The 14,683-nt window shown below is 45.0% G+C and overlaps 1 protein-coding gene across 1 annotated transcript in view; it reads right to left on the bottom strand.

Annotated features, from left to right (window-relative positions):
• necab2 (N-terminal EF-hand calcium binding protein 2) overlaps positions 1-14,683 on the bottom strand; it is a 98,685-nt gene that overhangs the window by 17,245 nt on the left and 66,757 nt on the right. Inside the window, exons 8-9 of the mRNA XM_071524212.1 lie at positions 9,767-9,846; positions 4,991-5,047 (exon numbers count right to left, since the gene is read on the bottom strand). Of these exons, the coding sequence (XP_071380313.1) occupies positions 4,991-5,047; positions 9,767-9,846 (137 nt within the window). The remainder of the gene's footprint in view (positions 1-4,990; positions 5,048-9,766; positions 9,847-14,683) is intronic.

Genomic DNA, 14,683 nt, shown 5'->3' on the forward strand with positions numbered 1-14,683 from the left:
AAATCTCTCCTAAATGGGCCATCTCCATATCAATAAGCAGTTTAAACATGATAACGATTCTTTATGATGGCTACTGATGGAGCATTTCCCTCTAATAATTCTTACCTGAACCACATATGATTCGTTTAAAGGTGCCGCGTGCATCATTTTAACATCAGTAAATCGTCACCTCATTAATTTTGGAAGACATCATTATGTCTCTCAGATGCCTGCCGTTCTCCCCACCTCCCTTACTGACCATGAGGAATATAAATATGGATTTAAATAACGCCAATACAGCAACCTTTGCGCCACAGACCCCGCGTTCTTTGATATTGAAATGTCAATCTGAATTCGATATATGCTATAGTCCTTTCGCACAATAGTATTTCTGGGTCTTTTGTATGGCAGGGAGCTGCAGAATTCCGCCTCGGAGCGATGATATAACCTTCAAAAGACTGCTAACGGTGACATTGACTAATGCCCGTTCACATTAAAACTTAAACCTGAGTATAACCTGCAGTGTATCAGACCGCTCGGCTACATCCCAGGGACCGGCTGCAGCCCCCCGGGCCTCGGTTTGAGCAGCATTGGGTATTCTTTATGTGATCCTGCTTTTATCAACCACTTAAACGGTAATGCCGCCTCATATTCAAGTTTAAAGTTTAAAGAAGCGGGCAAAATGGGAAAATGCGGATGGTGGAAGTTCCCCTGTGTAAGCATTTTAAATCACCTGCTCCACTGGAGTGCGTCTGCAGGTTTCACCCAGTCAAATTTAAGAGCGCTTTTTTTTTTTTTTTTTTTTTTAATGCTGGCTGGAATTAAAACCGAATTAACAGCCAATATAAAAAAAAAATTAAAAAAAAAGCTGGCAAGGACTCTAATTGAACATAGCTAATGAAAATATAAAATGGGCAGTAAAAGGAAAAGGAGCTGTAGTGATAAAAAAAAAAATCGGTCAATAGCGCTGTCTAATTTTATAGCTGTGTCACAATAAAAGTTAATTAAAAATAAACCTGTATTACATGGTGGGAAAACAATCAGGGCCTACTGTGTGTTTAGTGTATGTAAAACATTTGAGCACTTTTTAAGATCATATGCAATTTCACGCTAGATTTGCACCTCGACTGAGTCAGCATTGGTGGTGGTGTGTGTGTGTGTGTGTGTGTGAGAGAGAGAGAGAGGGAGAGAGAGAGAGAGCACCTTCTGACAGAGCGAGTGCGTGACCCCTTCATACAGTAATATCCATATTTATAACCCCTTCATATATTTTTCATGAGTCTTCACAGCCTCCCCGCCTGTCCCCAGGTGACCCTCCCTCTCTCCTCTCTCCTCTCTCGCCCCCCCCCGGCTGTCTGTCTTCATCTCTCCTTCCCTGATCTCACCCCCGCTCACACTTATATCTTCCACTTTTCTTCACTAGCCTTATCCTCTCTCTCCTCTCTTTTCCCCCTGATGTGTGTCTGTCTTCGTCTCCGATCTCCTTCCTCTCCATCCATCTCTCTTTGCCTTGCCTCGTATTGTCAAATGCCAATGCGTCACCGCTCCTCTGTTCTGTTTTCCACACCTCTCTCTCTCTCCTTTCATTCATCTCTGCTTTATTCGTTTCTATTTGTTACCTCCGCCAATGAATTTGGAGGGAGGTAATGCTTACACCTCTGTCTGTTTGTCTGTTTTTGATTAACGGATTTGGATGAAATTTGGTGGACAGATAGCCTTTAGCCCAAGGATCAGTTGATTCGAATTTTGTGGTGATCCGGATCTGGGATTTCTGTCATTAGATGATTCTTTTAGCCATTTTTTCGCCGTTTAACTATTATGTTGTGTTCATGTGCTGCTGGGAAAGTCCCACTCTGATGTTCAGGGCTTCCGAATTGTCTGCTAAACAGCGTCACATTCACATGTGATTTTCTCAAACTTGAAAATCAAACCCGGAAGACAAACAGTAAACAAACATAAACTGTTAGGGAGGTGGAGGTTTGCGTGTTTCTTTTGGTTCTGAAGTGAAGCGATAAAAGCACAGCTATGAGTTGCAATGCTAAACAAAAAAAAACACAGAAGAGAAGAAAAAATTGTGCTAGGGGGATAAAAAAAAAAAAAAAAATCAGGGGCTTATAAACATTGCAAAAATAAAGAACCATGCTCCTGTCTCTACGGCCTTTTCTTTTTCTCATCAGCTTCTTCTTCTATTATCTCTCTCCTATTACTCCGCAATCTGCCTCTCTCTCCGGCTCACCCTTTTTTACATTTTCTATTAATTTTTTTTTATAGTTTATTTTCTCAGCCGTCTGTTTCTTCGTCTTTTCTACATGTGTTCATCGCTTCCCCTCCACTCGTCTGATACGCCTCCCGAGGAATCAGAGAGCTGAGGTGATCCTGGCGTGTGTGTGTGATGGATTTGCCCACTTCACGTGATTGAAATCAGCACATGCTAATGCGGTTCGATTCGAAGCGTCTCTGGGCGAGGAGCGCTTTACATATATGATCTTATTATTACGATCCCTCCGTGCGATTGCTTTGAGGGGGAGGAGGGGCGGGTAATCGAGTTTGAATCTTTCTTCTGGCGGGCAACGGGAGGTCAGGGAGGATGGATGGGGGGGGGGGAAGGGTGAAACGACGTAAAAGGTGAAGAGGATCGCGACCTTGCCGAGAGGAATCGAGGGGTCAGAGGCGGGACGGGAGGTTCGAGAGGCGATGGTAATGAAGGGTTGGGGGATAAGAGGGGGGGGAGAGGAGAGGTGAAAGGTGGATGGCGGAGGATTTAAAGTGAGATTTCACTTTTTTTTAAGCTGCGATCTCGTAAGCGATGAACTCAGCAGTGTTGTACAGAAACGTACGGGAGATCTGAGTTCCTTGGGCGGAGAGGAAGTGAGGTTAAGCTTTGTTTTTTTTTCTCTCTACTGCCGAACCTCCTGCTGTATTACCATGGGAACTGAAGCAGAGGTGTTCTCCCCGTCTGTGTGAATGTGCAAATATTGTTACCTTAAAGGAGAAATCCACCCTCGGATGCTCTTACACTGTTAAGATATCAGAAATTTGTGGCTTTTTTTTACTTTTTCGGTGTATCCACTTTCCCTCAACCTGCTTCTACTTCAGTTGGTGATTTCCTACATTTCCCACAATGCCTTTTGACAACCCCCCGAGAACGGGCGTGACCTTGTTGCTTTCAGTCAATGGTGGGTGTATGTAAGTAGTTCATGGACATTGGGGTGTGGTTGATGATTGCAGATGACTGTTTGCAGTTCATTATTTTTCTTGGATTCTATATTCACTTTTCCTGCTTCTTACTTTTGCCTTCTCCTTGTCGTTTTTTTTTTTCAGCAGCTAGTTTAAGCCACTCTTTCAGTTGGCTAGTCCCAAAAATTTCCAAAAATGTTACTGTGCATGTGCCATTGCGGGACTATAAAGACTGTATGAGCCCAGTGGCTGCATCAGTGTTGCAGAGTTGAACTCATAGGATTGCCACACCAGAGATCCTGACTCGAGTGAGTCTACTTAGCACCGAGCTGGTCGCAGCTTATCGCGCATTACATGCCCGTTTAAATTCGTGCCTTGTCAAGTGTGTTGGGACTTACTATAAAATGCCATTCAAAAGCAAATTAGAACTTGAAACCCCCTCCCGGTGCAGGCGAGCGTTCCCTTGTAATAACCTTTCTGCATCCGTGCCCGCAAGGCAACCGGCCAGTTTACTCACAGCTCTCAGTGCGTGCGTGCAGCTTATGAGGAGCTATAAGCGGCATGGGATCTGGTTTTTTAACTCTTGGCGGCGTAGATGTGGTCTTCTAGTGGCTGTTTATGCACGGGTATAGACGGAGACGATGTGTTTAGACGGCCACGGAAGAGCCAAGCCTTGCTTATTCTGGTATAAATGTAGTGTAACTTTTATAGGCAAGCGTTTGACGTTCACACAAGTCATTTAGTCTCATTTTCAGCCTTCGAATCTTACTTTTGTTAAACCAAGAGAAAAATGCTACCAACGAGGTGAGATAATTTCACTTGTTTCCGATGCAGTTTCACTTTTCTTTTCTGAGTGTCAGTATGTTGAAGCAAGCCAGAATGCACTGCTATCAAGAAAATGACTCTCGATTCTGCAAAATTGTTGAAACAAGTTGATTTGCATTGGAAACAAGTGAAATTATCAAGCCCCATTGGCTGATTTTTTCCCACTTATTTTAAGAAAATAACAGACTAAATGACTTGTTTGCAGTTTTGTGAGCAAGAATCAATGTGCTGAATTATACCATCCTCATCTCAAACACCTACTGACACAGACCACAGGTGCAGCCGTTTCCCTACAAACAGGCCGCTCCGCCATGACATTTCTAATCTGATGTTTATTCCTGCGTAACGGGGGGGGTTTCATATGCGCGCCATGCTGACGAAATAAATCTGTACTTCTCTCTCTGAGATACAGATTTGTGTGTGATTATGGGATGCGGGCTGCAGTTGTTCAAGGTTGTAAGATAGCATTTGACTCTATTTATGCTCTACTACTGTGCCCTGTGCGCTCTTATCTCCGCGTACAAGTGCTGCATAAGATAGCGGCCTTGGGTGAAATTATATCTGAAAGCCGTGTCAGAAAAGTCGAACCGCTGTACTTAAGATTTCCCTTCCGCCCCGAACGCTTCAGCCGCCTCAAAAGGGGGATATCGCTCGCGGCCTGGCGCTCGTGGGCCGTTCGTAGAGGAACCGCTGATCATTATCACAGACCCAGTATGCGCTGTACGTTTCTGGGACAGTTGATACCCCTCTGAATTTTCCTCTGTGTGGTGTAAAATCGCGTTTGACTTGAATTAATTCTTCCCGCGGATACTCGGCGTCTCTATAAATTATTCAGGTCTAGACAACAAAACAAAACATTTCCTTGGAAGCAATCCAAAAGGATCAGCGCCCATGGGAGCGGAATTACTTTTTGTGACCGAGGCATGCCGTGTCATGGACCTCGGGGGCGGGGGGGGTGGGGGGGGCGCTGCAGCATCAGAAGGGGTTATTCATTTTAGCGTCTACTTACTGCGCTGGTGGTGCCATCTGTGTCTGTTAGCCTCTGGTGCAGATCAAACCAGACCGTCTGCAACGAGAAGCACAACAACAACAACAGCAGCCACGTGTCAATCAACCAGAACAAACGACAGCACCTACAGCAACAAGAGACATCACACACACTGTAGACACACTGAGGACGGGAGCGGGTGTGACAGTGGGGTTTTTTTTTTATAAAGGAAAATGAAGTGTAGCGGGAGGGGGAGGAGGAGGGAAGCAGGCCAATAAGAGAAGCAGGAAATGAAACAGAATGGGATAGAGCAGCATGAGAGATCCAGGCATGGCAGACCATTAAAGTGTCAGATCCTACGGAGCCAAAAAAAACAACAAAAAAAAACAGAGGAACAACATCATGATGCAGAACTGAAGCTGGCAGGAACCATTTACAAAAAAAAAGAAAAAAAAAAGGTTAATAAGCCCGTGTGCGAGATACAGGGATGTCGCTTATAAAAGTCTTAAAAGTTCCACTTCAGCACTCAATTATTCACATTGGGGAGTTCAGTGAGTGGGGGGGGGGGGACAATTACGGGACGATGGCTAAGCATGCTCTTCAGACCAAGGCGTTAGGACAGCCAGGTGGGTAGCTGTGTGTGTGTGTGTGTGTGCGTGTGTGCGTGTGTGTGCGAGGACGACAAGACATTGACTTCTGGGTGTCTCCTCCATGCTCGGTGGCTGTGAGTCAGAGTTATATAAACCTGCGCTAATAAAACAGTCGGCGCCGTGGGTTACCGTCGCCAAGGTGACTGATTAGCATCACGGTTGCCACTGTGAATGGATGCCGTCGGCATTGCTGGCAGGGTGACTGAGACTTTCACAAAGCGCAGTGGGGAAGTAAAGGCAATGCGGTCTGACTCAGTGGGCAAGCGGTGCACGCACGTACGCACGCACACACACACACACACACACACACACACACTTACACACACACACTCAAAGCTACTGGAAATATACCGAGCACAAAGTTGTAAAGGCAAATGATTTGAGTTTAATGCGACAAGCTATTCACAGCAGGATTTAAAGGGAAGACATTGCATGTCTGGTTGTCTAGTGTGAGACATAAAATAAGAAGTGGGACTCTGGGATATAAGGAGGGTGTAGACTGATATTTAGACTGATATAAACCCTTATGGGATAACTTCATTGTATATGTATCAAACAGATATACTGTTACATGAAGACAGAGGCTTTTAAGGGGAAAAAAGGCAAAAAAAACAATATAATTGATTCTTAATACGTTTATATTGGTGGTTGTTTGCTTTATGATGATCACCGACTGGAAGGACATACAGTAGTTTACCCACCTTTGTTATTTACCACTACACTGGAAACAAATAGCATGTGAGGCTCAGCCATGACAGGACATTACAGTGAAAGTAATCAAAGACAGCATTCAATTATTTGTCTCAAAAAGAGAAAAAAAAACTCCTTGTCACTTTGCCTTGTCGGTATGCAGCCTCAGTATCATGTATACTTTATGGGTGCGTGCATCTAGACTCAAAGGCCATCATCCTGAGATTAACCGCTCCGGGGGGAGAAAAAACACATTTTCTTGTCTGAGGCACACAGACGCCGATAAATAAGGATATTTTATGGCCAAAAGGAGAGAGAGAGAGAGAGAGAAAGAGAGAGAGAGAGAGAGAGAGAGAACGAAACTACATGAAATTGCCACTTTGAGGAGGACTTGCAGGTAACAGGATTTCCAGTGTGTATCACGCAGCAGTGGCGCTAACACGGGGCACTATTTTAATCTCGCCAGGCGCGGCATAACTCAATGTGTAGCTGGTTTGCTATTCAGTCAGTAAACAATTCATGATCCACTCTAATGCTGTTTGGTAATATCATTTCCTCTTCCAGACCCGGGTCCTGCCTGCTCCTAATACTTTACTGTAGCCAATACCAGGCGACACACAGATAGACAGGAACAAAGCCATATTCAATAAGCCTCCTTAAAGCCAGTTTTTGCTTTGATATGACGTTTTTGCTATGTATGCCTGTCTGGGTTCATAACCACTAAGCTACTCCTAGGAATTCAGTAACTGTCCATTCATGTGCTTTTCTTATAGCTTATGTTAGTCAGAAAACCAGATTTCTAACAGAAAAAGCTAGATGATCTGGATTCTTTTTTTTTTCTATGTGCTATGTGTTTTTTCCTCGAGTATTCCTTGTCATCTTTTCCAAGGAGCCATTTTGAGAAAATTGCCTCTGTTCTCTTGCACCAAAGTGGAAAATCGCATTAAGATGGCAACCTCGTAACACCTCCAAGAAGTATGGCGGGACGCTGTCTTGAAGATGAGAGAGCTATGTGACCTTTTTTTTTTTTTTTCCTCTTGGTGCACTGTAGTTGCAAAGGATTTAATTGAGAGTTAGGGTTTGGGAGGTGGAACAGCACTGGAAGGGGACTGCACTCAACCCTCAAGTACTCCTCGAAATCACCCTTGGTATCACACTTTCTGTCTTCCATTATCTCTGTCTAAAGGGTCCAGTTTTTCCCAAAAATATATTGACGTATAAGCTGTATTTTCCCCTACATCCTCACCAGTTACACCAAACTTTCTTGGTCATATATTGCCTTTCACGTCTCTGAGTCCACCAAGATTCTCCCTGATTTTTTGGCATCAAACCTGTCCTCATCCCTGCCTTCCAGTTTTGAAGTTTCCCAAGAGAGCCAACCAGGACAACACATCCTTCAGCGGACGGCCGCCTTAAGACTCCAAGCCCAAAACTCAAAAGAACCTCTCCAGTAACTCGTAACACCCCCTTTCCCCCAAATCCCTAACGTGGCAAAAAGATTTCCAGCACATTTCAGCTCCTCGCTCCTCCGGGAAGCGGCGGCTCACAGACGACTTTGACTTATCCTATATGAAAGGTAAGTGCGAGGTAAATCAGTGTAAAGAACCTGGGGAAAGAGGAAATAACACTATTCAAAAAATCTTCACAGGTATGATGAAGGGTGTCTGAAGGTGCTGCCACAATAAAAGTCCCCCCTTTTGCTCTCGCTGATAGTCTCATGGAGATCAGATTAAAACATCACTGCGGCGGAGGACTTTATATATCTTCATATTCATATCTTTTAAGCCTTGAAGGTGCGTCAGAACCTTCCGTCGATATACACCTCCTTTTATTTCTCCGTCCCTTTTCCCCTCCTGACGACCGGGGTTATCTTCCGCGGCTCGCATGACCGCGCAACGTCAGTTTGGATTTAGCCCGCGGGCGGTTTCCCGTCGATGTAAAAAGGACCGGAAGGATTCAGGCAACGCCGCTGTCAACTCCGCTTTTCCCCCCCTCGCTCACGCTGCAAGCTTCAATTAATCGCTGGCTAGGAAAAAAAAAAAAAAAAAAAAAAAAGCCTCATTCATAACCCACACGGCGGGACAGATCTGACCTTTTCATGCTTTCGAGATCGGATTTGAGCCGCCGAGAAGCAGAACGGGTCCTTTGGAGGCGTTCGGGGGGGTCACAGGTGATCATTGAACTCTTCTTTAGAGGAAGAGGGGTTTAGCCTCTGGAAAAAATGGATGTAACTCCGCGTCTGTGAATCAATCTTACTCAAAGCTGGGTAATTTGTCAGAACTTTATTAAATTAGCGTCTAGGGTTTTAGGGGCTAGAGGTGGTTTCTGGACGGGGGAATAGGGCCTGGAGTCACGAATGCACACAAACAGGTATTCTGTCACACCTGATCGGTCTTTCTCTTTCTCTCAACTTCTTTTTTCTCCCTCCCTCTCTCCCTCCGTCCCTCCCAGCAGCACACTGTGTTTAGTTATTCTTAGCTCTTGCTGCTGTAGCGGCCCCCGGCCCCCCCCCCAAAGACGGGCCGAGTCTGCCACGGGGCGCCATTAGGCTTAACGTGTTCACTACCGGACGAGACACACAGGCCGAGGAGGCAGAGAGGGGAGGAGGAGAAGAAGGTAGGGAGGGAAAGGAGGAGGGATGGTAGGAAGAAAGATGGAGAGGGGGAGGAGGGGATCGAAGAGACGGAGAGCGGCTGAAAGACGGAGGACTGGACAAAATAAATGAGACATATTGCAATAGTTTGGATGTCAGCGCTTTTTAATCACCTCCTCTGTCTCTCTTTCCCCCTCCGCTCCCTCCATCCCCCCCCTTTATTCTCTCCATCTTCCTTTCCTCCATGTCGCTTTAGCGTCGGCCGACTTGGCCGGCTCGAACGTACAAATCTTCCAAAGGCTGACAACTAGAAACTTTTCACTGATTATAGCTTGATAGAAGAGTCCAAGCAGTGTAAGGGAAAAACAGAGCTAAAATGTAAGTAGAAATGAGCAACAGAACAGCAGACGGCTCTCAAAATCCCTCAGTAAGTGGAAGGTCTACATGATTTTTGCTCTATTTTTATCATACCATGTGTACTTTACTAGATGTCTGTGTCTTTAGTAGCTTCAGAACACTTAATCCCCTTACCCACACTTCCCTATCAATGATTCAGGATGTACTTGCTGTGTTTTACTTGTACAACTCTATAAACAAACTGTTTACTGTACAGTATGACAGTATATGATACACACTAAAGCCTATGTAAATTTTTTGAAGTCTTGATGTTTCTTCCCAAGAGAACCTGAATTTAGTTGCAGCAAGCCTCTTGAAAATGAAATATTTACCTCATGAGACTGACTTGGGTAAGTAAAGGACAAATAAATAACATAAAGTGCAATGGACAGAAGAAATGTGCCACGTGGTTATGATGTGTGTGTGTGTGTGTGTGTGTGTGCGTGTGTGCATGTGCGCGTTCCTCACCTTATTCTCCAGTCGTCCGATAAGTTCAGCCAGACGGTTGATCTGAGCTTCCAGCCCTTCTTTCCTCACCTCCACCACACCTGAAACACACACACACACACACACACACACAAAATAGATGAGTATGAATACACATTGTCACCTGTCTTGTATAGTGTCTAGATTTGATGCAGCCTCTGTGTACACACTGAAATCCCATTTCTCTTTCCCTCACCATGCCCCATGCAGATTGCAATATTGTCCTTTAAAAGTGACATTGAATACCTCGTCTTGCTTATTCCCCATCAACGAGTATCCTGACAATCTATTTTCGATAAGTACATTCGATTCTCATGTTCAGCTGTCACACAAATGTCAGTTTTCATATCTAGAGCTCAGTCGGTAAAGTGGAAAAATCTGTTCAAACCAATGAAATGAACACAAACAAGCCAGTAGCCTTGGGGGGTGGGTCAGTTATGGTTAAGGAACCACATAGAAGTGTCATACAGTGCAGTCCAAAACTGTAAGTATACTGAGCAGAGACTGCACTGTACAGAGAGAACGACACTCCCTTCCTCTCTCTCTCTGTTCATTTCCACCGTTTGATCATGAATATTTCATGTAAAGAGAGAGTTCCAACGAGGCTGATAAATAGGCAATTATATCTGTTTATCGGCAAGGAATGCGGCCGTTCAAAGACGGTGAGGAGATGGATGGATGGGAAGCCAACTCCTTTGAGGTGGTCTGTTTAGTTGGCTTTTATTCTAATGTGCTTTTTATATGTCCAACCGTGCCGCTCTCCCGGTTATCAGCTCCGGTCTTAAAGCGATATTTCACCTTGGCAGAACGCTCTCACTTTTTCAGCAAGTACAGTCTCCAGTGTCGAGGAGTAGAGGAGTGCTTCTGCATTAACTCTTTTAACACCTATCAATGATTGCAAAAAAAAGAAAATGAAGGCAAAATTTTATTCTGCAATTTAATTCGGCAATGTCTCCTTTGTTTATGGTGATTATGCTAATGGGTCATAATTAATGTGGTAATGATTAATTGATGTTGAAATGCTGCATGTAGCACCTTTAAGTATTCATGAATTCCCGTTGCGGTATGTGAACTATGGAAATGGAAAATGCTTTGTGTGTGTGTGTGTGTGTGTGTGTGTGAGTGACTGACAGATTGTGAAATAACTAAAACCAGAACACACAGAAAACACGCTCTCTCTCCCCCTCCCTCCCTTCTCATCTACCCCTCTTCACATATACACACCTCCTCTCTTTTCATCCTCTCTTCTCCCTCCTCTTTTCTCCTCCTCCTTCCCTTTCACTCCCCCCCCCTCTCTCTCTCTCTCCTCCTCTGTTCTCTCTTCTCTCCTGAACTGCCATCCTCCTTTCATCCCCCCTGACGGCCACCTCGGAGCTAATTAGAGAGCCGGTTGCCCACTGTTCATTAAAAGCTTTAACAGCCAGTCAATTAGGAGCTAAACCCCGCCCCCGCCCCCCCAAAGACACACACACACACACACACACACACACACACACACACACACACACAATAATCAAACCAAACCATTTGTCTGTTACCATGGAAATAGTTGGAGATCAAAGCCCGATGGTCATTTCAAATAGACTTGGAAAATAAGTGTCCGGGTCAATTAAGGAAGTGTGTGAAAAATTACAGTGTGTTCCCTGTTCCCTCAGTGTGTGTGTGTGTGTGTGTGTGTGTGTGTAAGGGGAGGGGGGTTTGTCCTCCATTGACTTTCTGCTCAATTTAACCCGATTTCAGTTTTTAACGATTCACTTCATTTAACTTTCCATTCAGCATCACACAGGTTTTAGCTGCTTTGACAATGAATCATGAAAAAGGTCTAGTCACACCATCTCAGCTGGAAACAGCTACAAAGTTGATCGATGTTCTTTTCTTTTCTTTATATATTCAACATTAAGTTTGTAGGGATTGTATTAGATGGTACAAAACAACTATAGTCCTGAATCTTATAAGTTCCATAGGATCCTATATACTGATTCCAAAATCCAATTGTTTCCAACTGGATTCACTTTGTCAGATTTGGTGCGGAGTCCAACTCAAACTCCCCAGATAATTCCCTTAAAATGCTACAGCGCACAAAACAATTTAAGCTGTCACAACTGGAAAAGTGAAATTCAAAGATCCTAATAAACTACCACCATGAGACGTAGCCACAAAGTTGTCAGTTGGTAAGTCATGAACTTACCAAAAAGTCCAAATAGGCTACATTAGCCATTATGTTAGTTCCCAGCTAACAGTAGTGGAGTACATACTCATCCCAGACTCATAGATTCCATCTCCATCCAAACTAAATTAGATTGCTGGTGAACCAAAACTCTATGTATTATTTTGCTCTGCCATTATGCCAGCTACACTGACTTTTACATATTTATCTGTCTCAGCTGTCTACACACAGCTGTAGTCCGCCCCTCTTAGGAATGTGATCCAGGGTTTTCTCGCAGATTGTCCCCATAACAAAAGGGCATACGGACCATATGTGAGATTCACTTTTTTTCTGTGATGTCTTCGTTGCTAAGCAGTCGTTGCTGTGGTGTTCCTGCACTGCTCTTCCCAGAGATTAGCTGTCAAACAGTGTGTTCTGTAACTGTGACGTCTTGCTCCTTGGATTTTCTGTTGCTGCAGTTTGAGTTTCTCTTTTCTCTGTCTGTTCAGCCATGCTGGCTATCACTGCTCATGATAACTACCCAGTTCTTCTTCTCTTTATTCCAAACAAACCACTGTGGCTGCTGTTGGAAAGGTAAAACGCATCACTTGTGTCCTACCAGACTCCGGGTGTTTAGAACAGCAAATGTAAAAGCTTTCATGAACTGGGTATGGGTTGAATCACTATTGTGTTCTATCAGCTGGCAAAATAGAGTAGCAGTATTTAAATTAAAATGTTGCAGATTATTACTTCAATGCATCTTCATCTGCCCTCGAATCACTGGCACACACATCCACCTCCCCCTCCCCTCCCCTCCCTCCCAAACTCCATCTCCAGCCTTACGATCCTATCACAGGTAAAAGCTTCTTCCAAGTGCTTCAGAGCATCTGATATTCCATATTGATGGTTAATAGCGGGCCGGTGTCTACGGGACAGGCCAGTACAGGAAGGAAGGCCCAGCTTGCTGCCGTTTATGGCGTCAGCTAATGGGGAGGACTCCGATATTAAACAGTGCAGCAGCGTGCAATAACTTGTGTCTTATTGCCATTAATAGCTGTCTACTGTGTTTCCTGCCACTATAGACAGCTGTCTCAGCAGACTGGGGGAACATATGGCGACTACAGCCAGCATTCTGGTGCATGACACACACACACACACACACACACACATTGAGGAGAAGTGGTGCTATACTGTACAAGAACACAGGCATTGTTATATAACATCACACACACACATACATCGCTCATGGACACACAAAGGAAAGAGGTGCAAGTACAAGGACGCTTGCACTCTTAATTATGAGCACACACACACACACACACACACACACACACACACACCTTGACCCTGTTTCCTTTGGCACCCTGCAGGCGGGAGCTTGCCTGTGTCTGATACAGCACTGAGTAATAAACGGCAGCTCATTTACAATTAAAACTCCTCGGCAAAAGTGGCAGATGTGCTTGGAGAAGGGAGAGGAGGCACTGATGCATTGCAAACAGCAGAGATGTAGCATTCAAAGGTGCGGGTGTCTATATTTAGCTCTCTCTCTCTCCCTCCCTCTGTCTCCGCTGTGTCTCTTCCTCCCTTCTACCCCCCTTCCCTCTCTCTTTTTGTTTCTTACCCCGCTCCTCTCCCACTCACTTCTTTTGTCACTTTCACTCTGTCGGTTCTTTCTCTCGTCCCTTCTCCCGCTCCCCTCTCTCTGTTTACCGGCGAGTCCTCGGATCAAGGCAGGAAGAGGGAGAGAGAGAGAGAGAGCGACAACGCGTCTCTCTACCTGCTATTATAGCATGAAAGCGGGAGATAACGAACGATTCGACTGCCACCAAACCTGGAGGCTTCTATATATATGTGTGTGTGTGTGTGTGTGTGTGTGTGTGTGTGCAGCCGTGCTTGTGTAGGAGACTGGCAAGGGAACGAGAAAAGGAGAATGAACAAATGACTCAGGGGTCCAGAAATAAATAATACATATCGGAGGAAGTTGGGTGCTGTGGAATATAGTGGAGGAGAGAGAGAGAGAGAGAGAGAGAGAGAGAGAGAGAGAGAGAGAGAGAGAGAGAGAGAGAGAGAGAGAGAGAGAGAGAGAGAGAGAGAGAGAGAGAGAGAGAGAGAGAGAGGGAGGGAGGGAGGGAGGGAGGGAGGGAGGGAGAGGGAGAGGGAGAGGGAGAGGGAGAGAGGAAGAAGAAGTTATTGGGAGCCATTAATCAATCGACCTGTCCAGACTCAAGACAAAGCGCAGCTGATATCAAGGCCCTCAGCTGTCACAACTGCTTTACAGCCTGCAGTGTATAACAGAGGAAAGAGAGGAGAGGGGGGGAGCAACGAGAGAGGGAAGACCAGAGTGGGACAGAGAGAGAGAGAGAGAAGAGAGAGAGGGAGGGACAAGCAAGAGCGAAGGAGTAGCAGAATGTGAGATACAGAGACAGAGGCCTGGACCTTCATTTTATTTTTTGCAATGTTTCAAAAAATGTACGGAAATTTCACTTGGAAGTTGAATGGAAACAGTGAGAGAAAAGAGAGAGAGGTACAGAATGAGAAGAGCATGAATGAAAATGCAGAGAGAGAGAGAGAGAGAGAGAAAGAGAGAGAAGCACAGCTCTCCCAGTTGATTCCAGTGTTATTTACGGGCCTCTGTTAGTGGACAGAAAGCCTAACAGTCTGGTTCAGCGCAAAAATGAGACAGACATATTTCATCCGCCTGAGACATTTTACCAGACCCCCGGCAGTCTGGTTCACAGTCTGGTTCTGGTTCT

The sequence above is a fragment of the Centroberyx affinis genome, unplaced genomic scaffold (genome assembly GCF_046629955.1).
Source record: "Centroberyx affinis isolate AG114_WGS23_722 - 3 ecotype Tasmania unplaced genomic scaffold, CSIRO-AGI_Caff_v1 ptg000103l_1, whole genome shotgun sequence".
Taxonomy (NCBI): Eukaryota; Metazoa; Chordata; class Actinopteri; order Beryciformes; family Berycidae; genus Centroberyx; species Centroberyx affinis.